The sequence below is a fragment of the Pterocles gutturalis genome, unplaced genomic scaffold, assembly GCF_000699245.1.
Source record: "Pterocles gutturalis isolate BGI_N339 unplaced genomic scaffold, ASM69924v1 scaffold18668, whole genome shotgun sequence".
NCBI classification, from domain to species: Eukaryota; Metazoa; Chordata; class Aves; order Pterocliformes; family Pteroclidae; genus Pterocles; species Pterocles gutturalis.
The window spans coordinates 44,412-59,814 of record NW_010123467.1 but is presented as its reverse complement, the minus strand read 5'-3'; the positions used below and the strand labels follow the sequence as shown (position 1 = coordinate 59,814).

Below are 15,403 nucleotides of genomic sequence, written 5' to 3'. Positions count from 1 at the left end.
GAATGGCTGTTAATGTCTGCAGGGACCTGCTTTCTCCGCAAAAGTTTTGTTCCACCCAATACTTTTGGATGCACAGCAGGTTTTGTGACTAATGAGACGCTGTTTCAGCAGGGCGAGTGGGAGAGATCATGGACATTGTACTTGTGTGTTACTCTGTCAAAAGATTAATTATAAAAATGAAAGGTGTTATTCAGTAAATGAAGGAAGGCATTTTGTGATTTTTTTTTTTTTAATTTAATGGCCTTTAGCTGAAGATGTTATTTAAAAAAGGCCACAACATAACGATGGAGAAACAATCCATAAATGTGTGACCAAAAAGCCAAGGATCAGTATCTAAGAAGCCAGGAATATGAACAAACCAGAAGCCAAGGCACACTCTGCCCTTACTGAGGCAGTGAGGCAGGATGCACACAGAGAAAGAAGAAGAGCTTTTCTGCAATACTTCATTTTGTTTGCACAGCTACTTTATTTTTTCTGCCGAAATGCTCTGATTTAGCTGCGTGGCAGCTGCCCGACGCAATGTGGGATGCTGGCTGGCGGAGCTCATTCTTAATTAGTTCTGCCACCTGAATCTGCGGAAAACCGAACCTCTAGAGCAATGCACTTCACTGATGACAGCACTTTTTTCTGGCGCAGTTCATCCAAAGTGCAGACAGAGGAAAAAAATTTACTTTTCAGGTTCAGGACTTGATTCCACACTAGATAGGTTGCTTTGGCTGAGTGGTTTTCACTTGCTACAGCCCAGGCACCATCATCTGTTAAGCTTCTCGCATCCATCCCTCAGCTCTCTAGGCAGAGCTGATTTCACGTGCTCCTGACACAACCTGCAACTACCTCACAGGAGCTGTGTTATTCAGAACACTGCATGGAATGAATTATTTAGCTGATAACCTTATGCTCAGCCTGGTAAACCCTTCCACCAACAAGCCGATCCCCCAGATGTGGTGTGAGGAAACCCTACAGATTCCAACCCAAACCATGAACCAGAAGGAAACAACAATCTGTCCCTTCTTTTTTTTTTTTTTAATCTATATATAAAAAGACAATCTATGAACAAAAACTGCAACAGCCCTGAAAGACTTAAATACGAGGGAGGTTTGTCCCTACCACTTCTTTCCAACTGGAAAACCAGCAATCAGTTCTCAAACAGCTTGTGGGTTTGTGGCAAGTTTTTTTTATCTGATTATAATACAAATGGACAAGACCTGAATAATGAAAAGAGAATGAAAAGCTGTGATTAGATTTTTAACCCAAGTGGTTCTCTTTGAGAGCTGAGGGAAGGGGAGAATATTTGTTCTTTGCATGTACAAACTGAAATCAGCATCGATCAGGGAGAGCTGCAGATTCTACACGAGGTTCTTCTTCACAGCACTTAAAAATTTGGCCCATTCCGCCCTCTTATTTGGACTAATCTACCATTTTTTCTGCTGTTGATATTGCCAACCTACCAAAACCCAGCAAATTCAGAAAAATTAATTAGGCAACCTGCAGTAATTAGTTCTCTCCTATTCTGGGCCAAATGTCATCAGCTATAACCAAAGCGCTTTCTCCTACGCCGAGATATGCCAAACAAAGCTCAAACGGTATCTCAGAGTTCAGTACCTCTGGGACATTGCTGAACAGAGGTTAAATACAGGTTAAATCAAGATTCAGACTTCTCTCCTGCAAACATTTGCACCTGGGCCCCTCAGGTCCTGTTATGGGGTAGCAAGAGAGCTACTGGGTTTCTATTCTGCGTCACTGCTCTGTGCCAAACCATAACTATATTCTGGAGTTTGAGTATCCAGAAATTCAGAGTCTTTTTAGCTATTATTTACCATTGCCAAATGTATTTTTTATACTTCAACCTGATAAATGTGATGCATAGGCAGTTGTCTAATATAATTCCAAATTCAGGTTAAAAAAAATTGCAAAAGTTCCTCTTGAAGCACAAAGGCAAAAATATCCATCTGCTGTTTAAAATCAAAACTCCAAAGAGAACATTTGTTTCGGAGCAGCAAAAAAAATAATTAGAAGAGAAAAAACCAGAATCAGCTAAAAGGAAAAATATGGAACTAAACCCAAGGCATTGCAGTGAAATAAAAAATAGATTAAATGAAAGATATTTGTCTGAATTAAATCAAATAAAGGGAATAAAAATACCATTAATAAAAATACCATAGGTCGTTTTTTGAGCTCAATTCAGCAAGCACAATCATTTTTGTCTGCAGTTTCCATTTCTAAATAAAAAAGCCTAGATCTTCTACATATGTTCTAATATCTGCCTGTCTATTCAGCTACCCATCACATGTGCCAACAATGGTTTGCTCGTATGAAGTTACATATGCCTTTTGTCTTTAGATAAATAGTGCTGTAAATTAGCTACCATAAAACATAACGCAGCTGCATCATTTTGCACAAAAAAAGTACAAGGAACAATAGGCAATGCTGGATGATAAATACAAGCAATTAGCAGGGAGCTTAAGTGTACTTTTTGCCATGATAAAGGCTCATTTTATTAGTAAATACTGAGGTTGGGTGGGATGCTATTGTAATGCAATCATTTATTAAAAAAAAATCATTGTTTAAAGAGTGGGCAGATCAATAATTCTTATGTTTGTTAATATCAATATATAACTTTACCAGAAGACATTTTATTTTCACAAGACAAAAGTGATCTATGAATTAAAAATAAAGACAGAGTGGGACTGTTCACTGTAGCATTTGTATGACTAACCATAAGTTAATTACTTACTTGGACAAAGAATGCTGTAATTACCAGTCGGGTCATATTAATCAACACCATTATCTAACAACATGTTACAACGAACACGCATCTTAGTCCTTCAGAATTTGGATCAAGCCAAATTGCTTTTGGAGATGAAATTAACTGAATTTGCTGAGATACATCCAGAGTCTGAACCATATCCTTGTATTTTCCTGCCACCTCTCCAGATACACATCTTATCATCGCTAGAAAAATCACTGCATTTTCATATCAACAGCATGTCCTTTCTATCCCGTGGTCTTCAAAGCCTGAGCAGCTCCTTCTCAAAAAGGCTTGGGTTATTTTTCCACCCAGGTTTGACTACTCTGCCTGAGCTTTCTTCCCTTTCTTTAGTCTCTCACATGCAAAGAATGGGCCACAACAACACATACAGTTTGTGATTTGCCACTTCACTTTCCATCAAGTGGGAATTTCTTCCCACCCTTTGAGATGTCACCAACGTCCTCCTCCAGCCGCCTTTTACAGAAGGAACAAGACTACAAATACATTCTGAAAAATCCTGCTTTTCCCTTGTAAGAATACAACTTCTGTTTCATAAGCGGTCTCTTTGTATTTCTGTGGCTTTGAAACACATGCACAGATGCCTTTTATGATCTTAAGCTTTGGGTTCCAGTTTCTTAGCTCCATGGGGGGGGAGGGGGGGGAAGAAAGAAAAAAAAAGGTTGGGGACTAAGAAGATCTGGAGTACCAGAGAATTAATGCATAAAGGCATAATTGTGGCTAGCAAAACAGCTGCTGGAAAAGTATACCTAGCATGAGAAGTGAGTTGTCCTTCCTGACACTCACCTTGAGAAGATTTATACCACCTCTGGTCCCCTCCCAGTAAGGAAGGCTCCAGTAGCTCCAGCTATAGATAAAAGAAAGATGAACAGAGGCAAAACCACCAGTACAAATCCACTATGTTGCCAGCACTTTAGAAGCCATGGGATTAAACCAGGAATTAAACTTTCCCCTGGACTTCTAAAAACGAAGCATTCAAATGAAACAGCATGTAATCTGTGTGAAATGCCAACTGTATTCCCCGTCCTGACATCAAGCCTCTCGACTGGGGCATGAAGAAGACAGCTGCTACAACAGCATCCCATGAAAGGGATGCTCCTACCAGGCTCTGCAGCCAAAAGGGCAAGACTTCTGGAGTCAGAGAGAAAGCCAGTGAGGAGTCTGACTTCAGTCCTTATGGGACTTGGCTGGAAGTAGGGAGTCTGAGTATTTTGACTCTGGAGTTAGGCTCCTTTGACCTGATGCTTAGGCAATGCTGAATGGGTCCTGCATCAGAAGAGATATTGGTTCAGCTGCAAATGAAAAGGTCAGGCAAGATATAGCAGGCTAGGGAGAAAAAAAGAAACAGGACTTTGAGGAGCTGGATGGAAATTTTCTTGAGATGACAACAATTATCATTATGACACATTCATTGGAACAATCAAAGGAGCAATGATACACGAATTTTCCACTATTGTCAGTACAAAGTATGAAGGAACTCTCAAGTGCACCAGCTGATAAATAAACAGGCTCTTGAAAAGCCAGGAGATAAAAGGAAAATGTTCAAGTCAGCTGGGAGCCATGCTGGACCTTTGAAGGGATTAAGGAGGGCAAGCCAGAGTCTGCAGCAGATTCATGCAAAACCCTCGTTGGCAAGGACACTGCTGCTCTGCTGCACAGCCCGGACTGCACTTTGAATCTCCAGCTTTCACCCATTGAGCCTGGAAACCAGATGGCTCAAACTTACACAGAAAGGAAACCTCCAAGGCGGACAAACACTGCCTTTGCAAGCATGTCTGGGAACTTAGAGTGCTGTAGGAAAAGCGCTTATCTGAGTCTGAAAGCTCTAGTAAGAATAATGTCTCTTCTGATAATAAAAATAAATTAAGTGATAGTAAGACACATTTTTGCCTCTATAAAACACCCTAAAATAATCTCCCTAGTTGCACCTTCTTTCACAGAATCGCCACTAAGGTTTATGGCAATTAATGGTCAGGCTGCCCCAAGCCTCCCAAAACACCACGGTGTATCACAAACAGCACATGATGACTTCTGTTATGATGCTTGGTTTTACACCAGGAAAACATGGCAACCTGAATGCATTAGTTGAAATATTTTCACATTATTTTCATCTTCCGTAGCAGACCAAAAAGGAAAACAGCAGTCAAAAGTATGCTGTTGCTTAGTGATTTCAGCTGCACGTTATGCAGGTTTGCAGGAGAAAAGGCATACAGAGCAAAGCCTAATTTTATTTTTTTTTAATGTAAACTGCTGAAAAGGTAACATCCTCATCCAGGGTGTGGGTTCAAACAGCTCTTCAGCTTGAAGGAATTCTTTTTACCCATTCTGTATTAAATAAATAGAATTCCACATTTGTTATCACCTAGGGAAATGTCAAAACTATCCAAGGCCATTGTGGACCAGGGCACTTTTCATGTTTCCCATTAAATGAATACGTGCATTCCCCTCTAAATATGCAAATTGTGGTGGATATGGCTTTGAACCATCTGAGTCTTCCCATCTACCTGATACTTCTGTCCTCCTCAATTTCCATCCCAGGACCTTGAGACCTGAAAGTGAGTGCTGCAGTACTTTGCATTTCTCATGGATACCGACCCAGTTAAAATCCCCAGGGAACCGTTCTATTTGCCAGCTTCGTACTCCCAAAGGAACATCAAAATATGCAGCAAAACCAGGTCCCTCCCTTTGCTTCCCCCATTTCAGGACTAGTGTCCTGGGGCTGGTACCCAGGCAGATTTGGCCTCAGCTCAAAATCCCCAACAGGCTCTTGCCTGTGAGATCTTGACCAAATCATTACATTCCTCTGAGCCTCAGATTTGACGTCTGCAAAGCCAGGACAACAATCACGGATGAACTACCATGGTGAAAATTATTCAGATCTGGTTCTGAAAAGTACTATGGAAGAGTCATACTTTATTTTTGTTGCTGTCATCATTATTATCATGCCTATGCAGTCCCATCATCTCTATGAGCTCCTTACACATAGATAAGCATATTCATTGAATGACTGGGACGCCAGTTAAATTTACCGTGCCTCATAACACCAATGACTCTCCCTTCTGTAGTGTCATATACTCCATCGTGATACGAACCATCTGGATGAAGAGCAAAGCTCAGGCTGTCATCCTGTCCAGCTGCCCTGGTGAGTCTCAGCACACACGTGTCTCCAGCCTTATGTTTTGAATCCGGATGGTCCCCTTTTTTTTGAATGCCTGGACATGCGGCGTTGCCTTGGGCCCCCATCACTGCAGTGGGAATGGGGTTTCTGTAATAGCTCATTCATAACTCTTTTCTACATTATTTACCTTCCTCCCTTTGACACTAAATCCCCTTTAGAGAAATGACAGAAAACATCTGTGAGAAAAGAATCAAAAAGTAAAAAATTCTTATTCTAGAACTTTGAATCCCTATTCCTAGAACTTTGCCCATTTCCAGAATAATTTTTTTCTAGCATATACTTGGATAACACTTCTGCTGTGCTTTCACATGCCCTTGCAAGTCTGGATTTTGCTCAAGCTCAGAAATTCATGGCTACAGAAAGCCATAGTGTGAGCTGAGCTTTTCACCCCAAGACCATAAACATTTTTGCACTGTTCTGAGCTATTTTGGCAAAGAGCACACATCATTTCGAGATCCTCACTTGTCAGCTGCCTTTCCTATTAGTTATGAAGAAAAGTATGTTCATTTACCCTGGGGGAAGATGTCCCTGCCCATGGCAAGGGGGTTGTAACTACATGATCTTTAAGGTCCCTTCCAATCCAAGCCATTCTATGATTTACTCCTTCTTTAAAAGGCTTGAGCAGGACTGATTTCTGATGATCCTGCCTTCATGACACAACCAGTATTAACCAGTCTTTAAAAAACCCCATCATTCTCATCCAGGAGGTATATTCTGCTCTATAAGTCACCAAGTGATTTCCAGTAACATTATGTATGGACTAATTTAAAGATTCCATATGGGATGTTTCACTGATAACAAGCACACGTTAATTTTATTCTTTTTTTCTTTACAAATTACACAGCATTTATATGCTGTTTTTATAAGAGGTTCAATAAGTTGTGTACACAGAATTATTTCCAATTACATTAATCAAAATTCCAGTCCTAGGTTTGGACTACAAGAGTTTAAAGATGTTTTGATAAAAAATGAACTTCTTGTGGATTCACTATGGTGACTCTAATTATTCTGACCTAGCAACATGACCGGCAAATTGGCATTACGAATGAAATCAGGCATATTATTGCAATCCTGCTGGCACTGTTATTCAAATATGGAACTTGATTCTCAGAGACATTAGTGTGACTTCAGAGGAAATGAGATCAACCAGCCCTGGTGTGAGGCTGAACAGAATTCGCTTCTCAATTTGAGCCACACTTCATTTCTGAAAAGCTAGTCTAACAGCATTTCATATTTCATTACCGAGTCAACATGGAGAATAAAACGCACAACAGATTATCCAAAGCATCAAAAAGAGTTAGAGGTTAAGGGAATGGAGTGTGTAGCTTTTAAAATCCTTCTGACTGAAATGCAGTTAAAAGGGAACAGGTAGTCAGTTTTGTCAGGTTGTTTCTTCTCTTTTCTTATTTATAGCTGCCAGTTCCTTTCAGAAAATGCCTCCTATACCACCAGTCTGCCTGCTTTTTTGTAGCTGTGAGGATCAGAAATACCCAGCTGCCACAATGCTTCAGGAAGATCTCTTACATTGCCCCTTTTGATTGTGGGTAGCTCAGGTTTTGAGTGTCCAACTTGAGCATGACTGCAAGCGTCCAAACTTCAGGAACTACCGAGCCCCTGCCTGACACCAGGGAAGGATGGGCTTCGTATCGCTGTCCTACCCACAGAGGTACGCACGGACACATCCACGCACCAGCCCTCGTCTTTTACCAGCTAAACTGTTCTTTTCCCAGGTGGCAAAACCTCTGCTGGCTACACCAGTCGTGGGTTCATATCCAGGGCGAAAGTGAAAGCCATCAAGTACAGCATCGTCATCATCCTCGGTAAGTGAGCAGCCCCACAGCAGGTAGCTGGGGAGGATGCTGACATTAGAAGAAGTTGCTGGGGCGGTGCAAGGGAGAAGAAGGAGAGGTGAGGGATGCAGAGCAACTGAATTTGATGTTGCTTGCCAAAGTGGGAAGAACGAGCTCTCTCCTTTTCCCGACCAGGCAGCAGATGACTCAGTGCAGGTGTCCTCCGTCTCCCAGGGAGATGACATTATCCTGATGGAATTAGGAGGATGACATTTTATCTCAATAAATAAAGGCGGCGTCACACAGGGCTTGTGAGTAGCTGCCAGAGACAGGCAGGAAGGCAACCAAAGCTATTTACTCCCAAAGGCTGACAGACATCACCTACCACTGAACAAAAAAAAAGAAAAAAAAAAGAGATCACTCCTCTTTCCAGCACTACCCAAAATTCAGACTGGATGCTACTGTGATAATAGCTGCTACCGGAGATGCTTAGCGTGCTGTTTAGCAGTAGCATCTGCAGACAGGAGAGAGGTCAATGTGATTCGTGCTTTTCAGAAGTCCAAGAACAGCTTCTCTGTGTCTGAAATTTTCTGTGCGGCAGTCAGAGAAAGCTTTTGTCAGACACAAGTACTATCGCAACACCATCAGATGTCAAGAGCTCACCTGGATGCTCCGGATTTCAAAGGACCTTGAAAATATTAGGCACCCAGCATCTCTTGGCATGCAGACGAAAGCACCTAGCATTCAGGGATTTCTTTGAAGCCACTTGAAGTTCTGCATAGTCAGTGCTGTGATCCATAAGCTGACAACACACATTGCTGGTATCTGTGCATAGACATTGCTGGTTTGGTTAGTCTAGAAAACATAAGGGGAGTTTGCCTCTTCCTTGCACACTCCGTGAGTGCTCAGCTAGCTGCCAGCTAAGAAATACCGATGAGTGAACTGCCTGTCCCAGCCTTTCAATGGAAATCTTTAATCAAATGCCTTTGTGAAAGGAGATGCCAAAGAAATTTGTGAGGGACAGATTCACATCTGCAAACAAAGGTAAAACTACAGCCTTTTTATTTCTACCACCTCTGAACAAAAGCAGGAGCTATGAACAATCCAATCCTCTGTTCCCTTCCCCAAACGGATCTCTCAAATGGCAGTGTGGAATCAGAGACTCTTCCAGCACCTCCAACCAGTATGCCAAATAACATGTTGGGCTGCTGTAATGCGGCATGCCAGGGTGTCGTTTCCTTGCTTCTGGGTGTCTACCAGCCCGTTTTGAATAGGTGGCAGTGACAGGCAGCTCTGTCACAGAGCAGCATGTTGGCGGTGTGTACATTTAGATTGGCTGCTCACTCCAGGGACCATGAAAAGAGCACTTTGCTATAACTGATGATGCTTTAACTGGCTACCTATTTACCCTTTATGTGTTGTGTAGTGTTCAAAATCGCCTCAATATGTCTAGAGGGAGCACTCTAAACACTTAGAGGAGCATACATAATATATTTTATGGGCATTAAAATAAAAACAAAGACAAATAAAAGCACAGTCTAATAACTATTCTCTTAAATAACACCCCGAATAGGGAGTTTTTTTTTCATTAACAAATATTTATGTGTTATGACAGCCTCTCTGTGTGTGTGATTACCTTGTTAGATAGCTAAACTATCTGATGTCAAGCTCTTCCTATCTCTGTCTCTCTTCCAGCATTTGTTCTCTGTTGGAGCCCTTACTTCCTTTTTGATATCCTGGACAACTTCAACATACTCCCTGAGACCAAAGAGCGCTTCTACGCATCTGTCATCATCCAGAACCTGCCAGCCTTGAACAGTGCCATCAACCCCCTCATCTACTGCCTCTTCAGCAACCACCTCTGCCCCCCTTTTGAGTATTGCTCCTTTACTGTCACTCTGACACCCCCCTAAGAAGGGAGGGAACACACAAACACAGCCCCTAACCCGACTATTTTGTTTTAATTCTGACCATTCCTTTTTTAAAGAAGAACACGCAGACTGGGAGGAACTTGCCAGGACAGGAGTGAGGGAGGGCAGGAGATGCAGGTTCTGTCCAAACCAGAATACATCTAGCGTGCGTGATGCCCCACAAAGCCACCCTGGGACCTGTACGGAGGAAAGTGGAGGTTCCCCACAAGCTCTGTGCATCATGAGCGGAGGGACACCGACTGGCAAGAGTCCGAACCTCGCTGCTGTTGAGCAGCACACGTATTTGGGATCAGCATTGCCGCTTCAGCAATCGCACGCGGCCAGTGCCAAACTCAGCCCAAGGAGTTTGCATGCCACTGTTGTGAGAGCTCACCTTGCTCCTCTGTTTTCAAGCCAGTTGTAATATATATGCATTCCAAACGGAAAAAAAAAAAAAACCAATGTAAATGATGTTTAGGCAGAGTCTTCACTATTTTTCAGGAGTCACTAAAAGCCATTTACTGTACCATCTGGCTCATATAACTGATAAAGAGTATTTATTTACAAGTAATTGCAGAGCAGGGACCCTACTTAACACTCCACCATTACTCTGCATAATGATATCTAGGTTTAACACACAACAACTTACACAGCCGTAGCCAGAGAAAAGCGGACCAAAGGGCTGGGTGAAACCATAAAACTCAATTTACATTTAGAAAAAAGATACCTGCTGAGGGTCCAGTCTTGTAAATAGGATCCACAGAGCACTGGCTGTCAGAACTTTGCAGCTGGGCATCTCCTTCCCGAGCCCTTGGGGCATCTTCCCACCAGACTGTTCTCAAGTTTAAGGAGAAGCATTCTCACACAGCTTCGGCGGGTGGGTGGATGATATTGACTTCAATGTTCATTTTACTACAAGGCAGCTTAAATTGTATGGTAATACACTCTAACCAGCTGTATGGCAAGTGTATTTGTTTCCTCTTGGTAAAAAACCTGCATTCTTTCTTAAGTGGAGCCAATTTAAACAGAGGGGTTTTTTTTTTATTATTATGACCCTTTGCAATGAGTATTTTCTCTGCAAAGCAAGAACTGAATAAAATTTATTTATAATTACCTATATTACAATAATCTTTTTTCCTAAGCAGGAGATAGACATAAAATCATGGGGTTTTATGTTTTCAGGAAAATAAATAAGGTTTCTCTTTTTATTATTATGAAGTTCTGCTATACCTAAATTTTTGTAACAGCTTAATTAAAACCATGAATCTACAGCAGCCTTTACAACAGTCACCTTGGATAGATATAAGAACAAGACAACATTTTTTCCTGTTGGTAGGTTATAACTTTCCCAAAAGTGGACTGCTCAGTTTAAGCCTCACAGTGATAAAGATTTTGGTTTTTAACTTTTTAATCTGATACATATACACTGGCTACCTACTTTGAACAATTAATGGAGTTTGTAGACTTAATACCTTGAAATCAGATAACATTTCTGAGCAGTACTTTGATTTGCAAATGTAACATACCTCAATCCCACTAAAAGGTATATGTTATTCACTGGGGTCACCACAAGAATTATCCTACCTAAATCAGGCATACGCATGAGTAAATGCAGGACTCCAGACTTAAATGAAGTCATCACCTATTCATTTTCAAGGAAACGGTCTTTTTGTTTCATTCTTTATTGTATTATGTACCATTTACATGTTGCTCATATCCTTTTTCCTCTGGACATGATTGTGATGCCCTTTCTCATATGAGGATGTTCCAGTTTAAATGGCCCCACATCACTTTTGTCTGCATCCCTTCCAAGTGTTTAATACAAAAACAAATTATCTCATTTTCTACCCTGCTTTCTTACTGTGGAAGAGACAGCATTTTACTATTTGTTTACTATATATTTACTATTACTTTTTGTATTCTTCAAAACTTTGGTTGTAAAGAAGCTGAGAAAAAGCTGAGGTTTTCCCTTAGTCTGGAAAACACTTGCAAGGCCCTTCTTTGTCTCTTGGAAGAGTGATTTAGGGAATTTCATCTGATTCCAGTGTGTTTCTTACTCTTATTCCATGTCCAATGCCCAGAGAGAGTCTGAACACAAGAAGAGGGTACCCAGTGAGTTTATGCGTGACAGCCCATGAGGTGCTGTGGTTTTTCTCAGCTGTAACACTTCAAGATGCACCTGTGAGATCCTTCTGACATTCCCCCAGCAACCAGAAATATTTGTATGCATGACTGCCAGGATATAAAATCCTGCATGATGATAAAGTCCTGTATGATTACAGATTCCCAGGAAGCATAAAAAATCAGAGAAGTCACATCAAACAGCATAGGACTAGGATACTTTTCAAACTAATACATTAATTCAAGAGAATAGAAAATGTGTGCTTTCTGTGACAGGTTCAAATAAAATCTGAGTGATAAAGCTATTTAACTTGCTCTTGGACATTTTTTGATGTAATTTAAAGTTCAATTCTTTTAGTCTAGATTTCCATCTATTGCTAAAAGTGTAAAGCAGTATTTTGTCTTTCATCTTGGTTTTGCCTTTGAAACTTCTGTCTCCTTTTTTATTTTTTTTTTTTTTTTAATATTTTCACTTTGAAAAAACTAATGCAAGACAGCAAAAATTAACATCCAAATCACTGGGTAGGCATACCCTAATAATGGAGTGCAATATTCCACCTCGCAACCACAGAAGAAGAGCAAAGTAAAAGCCTACACACTGCTGACCCAGCGCTCAGAGGTGCAGACATTATCAGTCAAAATAAAAAAGGTAGCCACTGCCTGGTTGTTTGTAGGCTTGGGTTGTTTTTTTTAAATCTTTCACGGCAAAATAATTAGACCTATTGATATGATACAGGACGATTTGTCTTCCACAGAAAGAAAAAAATAAAAAAAAAAGATTAATTCTTACACATCTCTAAGACTTGCAAGGCATGAAGAAATGAAGGTCTGTACTTTACAAGTTACCTAGACATTTAACTATGAATTGTTTTAGTAGGAATCAGGCACATAAATGTCATTATAGAAGTGAATTTACACAATATGGTTTCAGAGCGCTGGCTATTGCAAGCATCAGACCCCTACTGATAGCATTCTCTAAGGAGGACACATAAGCAGGAGAAATAAAAGTGAGTCTAGTACTTATTTTAATTCAAGCCCTGGCATTTGAATACCAGGAAGTTTTATGTGTATTAAGATTTCATATTTTCTTGACACTACAAGATGCAGAAAATTGGGAAAATCTTCTCTCAAACCACAAGCCCCTATTCAAAACATAGGAACAAATGACTCAACTAAAAAAGATCATTTTCAAAGTGACTTTGGCAGAGAATTCCTCAAGAGCTGAGTGCTTTGGGGTAACACTGACCTGAGATAACTAAGAATAGTCTCTTGGCACTCTCTCTACAAGGCATACACTTGCTGGAGAGATGCCTTGAGTTCTGCATCCCTTCAGAAAGCCCTACCTCACTGCAGATTTGTTTCAGACAAGAACCCAGAAGGCATCATGCTACCTGCCACTTCACCTTACCCCTCACGATGACTGTGTGTACTCTTCAGAGATACTTGATGGAGACAGAACTACAAAAGAAAGAAATTGAGGAAAGCACAGAAAAAAAAAAAATCTATATATATGCCACGGGCACAAGTGCCTTCTTTCAAGAGAGGAATCATTCCACAGATAAAAATAAGCGAGTGCAGAAGCTATCTGTCTCTACCTTCCAACCCAGAGCCTGTTGCTTACAGGAGGAGAGATTTTAGTTTATTCATCAACCTTGGGAAAACATGATTGATTTGGGGGAGTAAACGCAATTTTTCCTGTACGGTAAAATATGTTTCATTTTCTTTAGCAAACCGTAATTTATTTTACATAGCGTTCAATTTAGATAAGCATTATAGCTGAATCGTTCATCAGATAATCTTTTGTCGTGTCTGATGGTATCTTATTCTGAGCATGCATAAAATATGGGTGTTAGAGGGTTAGGCATAGAAACACAGGCATGAATTTACAAATAGACATCTCCAATTCCTCAGACTGAGGTAGTTATAGTGGTACATAATTAGAAGCTTAACTGTTAATTTAGACTCAGACGAGGCAAATGACAACAGGCTAAAATTCAGCAGCTTTAAGAAATTCAATAAAAATGAACAGTCTGAGGCATCATGTAGAAAGAACTGAATGATCTTCAGAACCTGAATAGCAGAAATGTGGTGAAATGCACCACGCTGCGTGATAATAATCAATCACATCAATTACAAGAAACTCTGTTATAAAGTGGGAGCCCATCAGCTGGAAATATCTGAAAAGAAAGCCTTGAGTGCATTCATGGGCCAGACGATGCCTGGTTATTAACAGCAACGCGGACGGTGCGGTCAGGGGGCTAATATGATCCCAACATATATCTGGTGAAGCACTTGTCAGAAGAGCTAAGGCTATGCTACTGTCACTGTTGCCATCTGTTGAGACCACTCTGTGCAAAACAAGAGAAAAAATGAACATAGAAAAAAATAAGTGAAGATTTTGGCTTGTTGGAGCTGGTAAAATGGAAAGCTGGAAAGTGAGGAGATCTAATATGAAGAGTATCAGTGGGGGACATTTATTTGGAGACATAATAGTCTTTAGTCAAGCTGATGGAGCTGGAAAAGAGAATGAACACACATGCCCTCCCCATCCCTGCCCTACCAACTCACATCACAGGTTTTACCTGGGTCTGCTCACTTTGTAGCTGGGCTACCACTCACCTACCTTCACGGTTTTACAAAGAAAGTGATTAAGAGCCTGTAATGGGGCATACATTTATGCATGGCATGACTGGAAAATTGTACCTCCTGGGCAGCACAGCCTAATGCCAAAGGGAAAAATTCTTGTAGCCGTAAATTAATAAAGTGTCCTTGACTTAAAGGATCTGGGTCCCTTAAATGCATTACACAGAAAATTAAAGAGAAGTCAGGCTCCCTTGATCATGCTAAAAGCTAAAAGGTACTTTATGAAGCTACCATAGAGTGAGAAAAGACTTTAAAGTGATCAAGTAGGAAAATATCACTAAGTCCCATTTGGAGCCCATGGCTTAATCTCCTCATTCGGGAGAGAAGGATTACTCCAAGAGAGTTTTTAAAAACCTAGGCAGGGGAATTACTGATTTGCATAGACATCAGGTAGGTGGAAGAAGCGTGCTCAGTTTTGACACGGCACCAAAAGATAAATTTAAAGGTGACTCTGCTTTGTGCTGTTTGTAAGATGCCATGGATGTAGGATAATTCATAGAGGAAAGCCAAATGCGGTCACTCATTCAGGGGTAGTTGGCAATTCCCTGAAAATCCCCCAGAGAACGAGCTGTTAATGTGGTTATTCCCATGGGACAAAGTGTAGCATCATTTGGGAATATTTATTGTCAAACAAACTCTTTCAGGAAATGAATATTTTTATGAAAACTTTTATTTTGAAGGGGTTTTCATTCAGAGAACGTCTTCTGGTCCAAACAGAAGAGGAAGGCACCTCAGCATGGCCATGAACACAGGATTAGGGAACGTGCTTAAGCAAGGTCTTGATGTAGCTTCCCAGATCTGAAAACCCCAGGGCTGTACAGCTGGGTTCTAAATAAATATTCACTCATTTGGACGAGAACAGCTCCAACAGGGGAGGTAAGAAGAGGCTTCCTGGTGACTTCTACCACATGGTGCCCAGCACCCACCCTGTGGTAGTGAACCGCTTGGACTTGTCTCACGACTCCCCCTTTGAGGGGGAAGACCCTCACAGAGG

The 15,403-nt window shown here is 40.9% G+C and overlaps 1 protein-coding gene across 1 annotated transcript in view; it reads left to right on the top strand.

Annotated features, from left to right (window-relative positions):
- The window catches only part of NPSR1 (neuropeptide S receptor 1), a gene marked incomplete at its 5' end in the record, with an annotated part of 16,768 nt that extends 6,958 nt beyond the window's left edge, over window positions 1–9,810 (top strand). Inside the window, 4 exons of the mRNA XM_010077920.1 lie at window positions 5,833–5,909; window positions 7,676–7,765; window positions 9,431–9,611; window positions 9,723–9,810. Of these exons, the coding sequence (XP_010076222.1) occupies window positions 5,833–5,909; window positions 7,676–7,765; window positions 9,431–9,611; window positions 9,723–9,810 (436 nt within the window). The remainder of the gene's footprint in view (window positions 1–5,832; window positions 5,910–7,675; window positions 7,766–9,430; window positions 9,612–9,722) is intronic.
- Window positions 9,811–15,403: the final 5,593 nt, after the last annotated feature.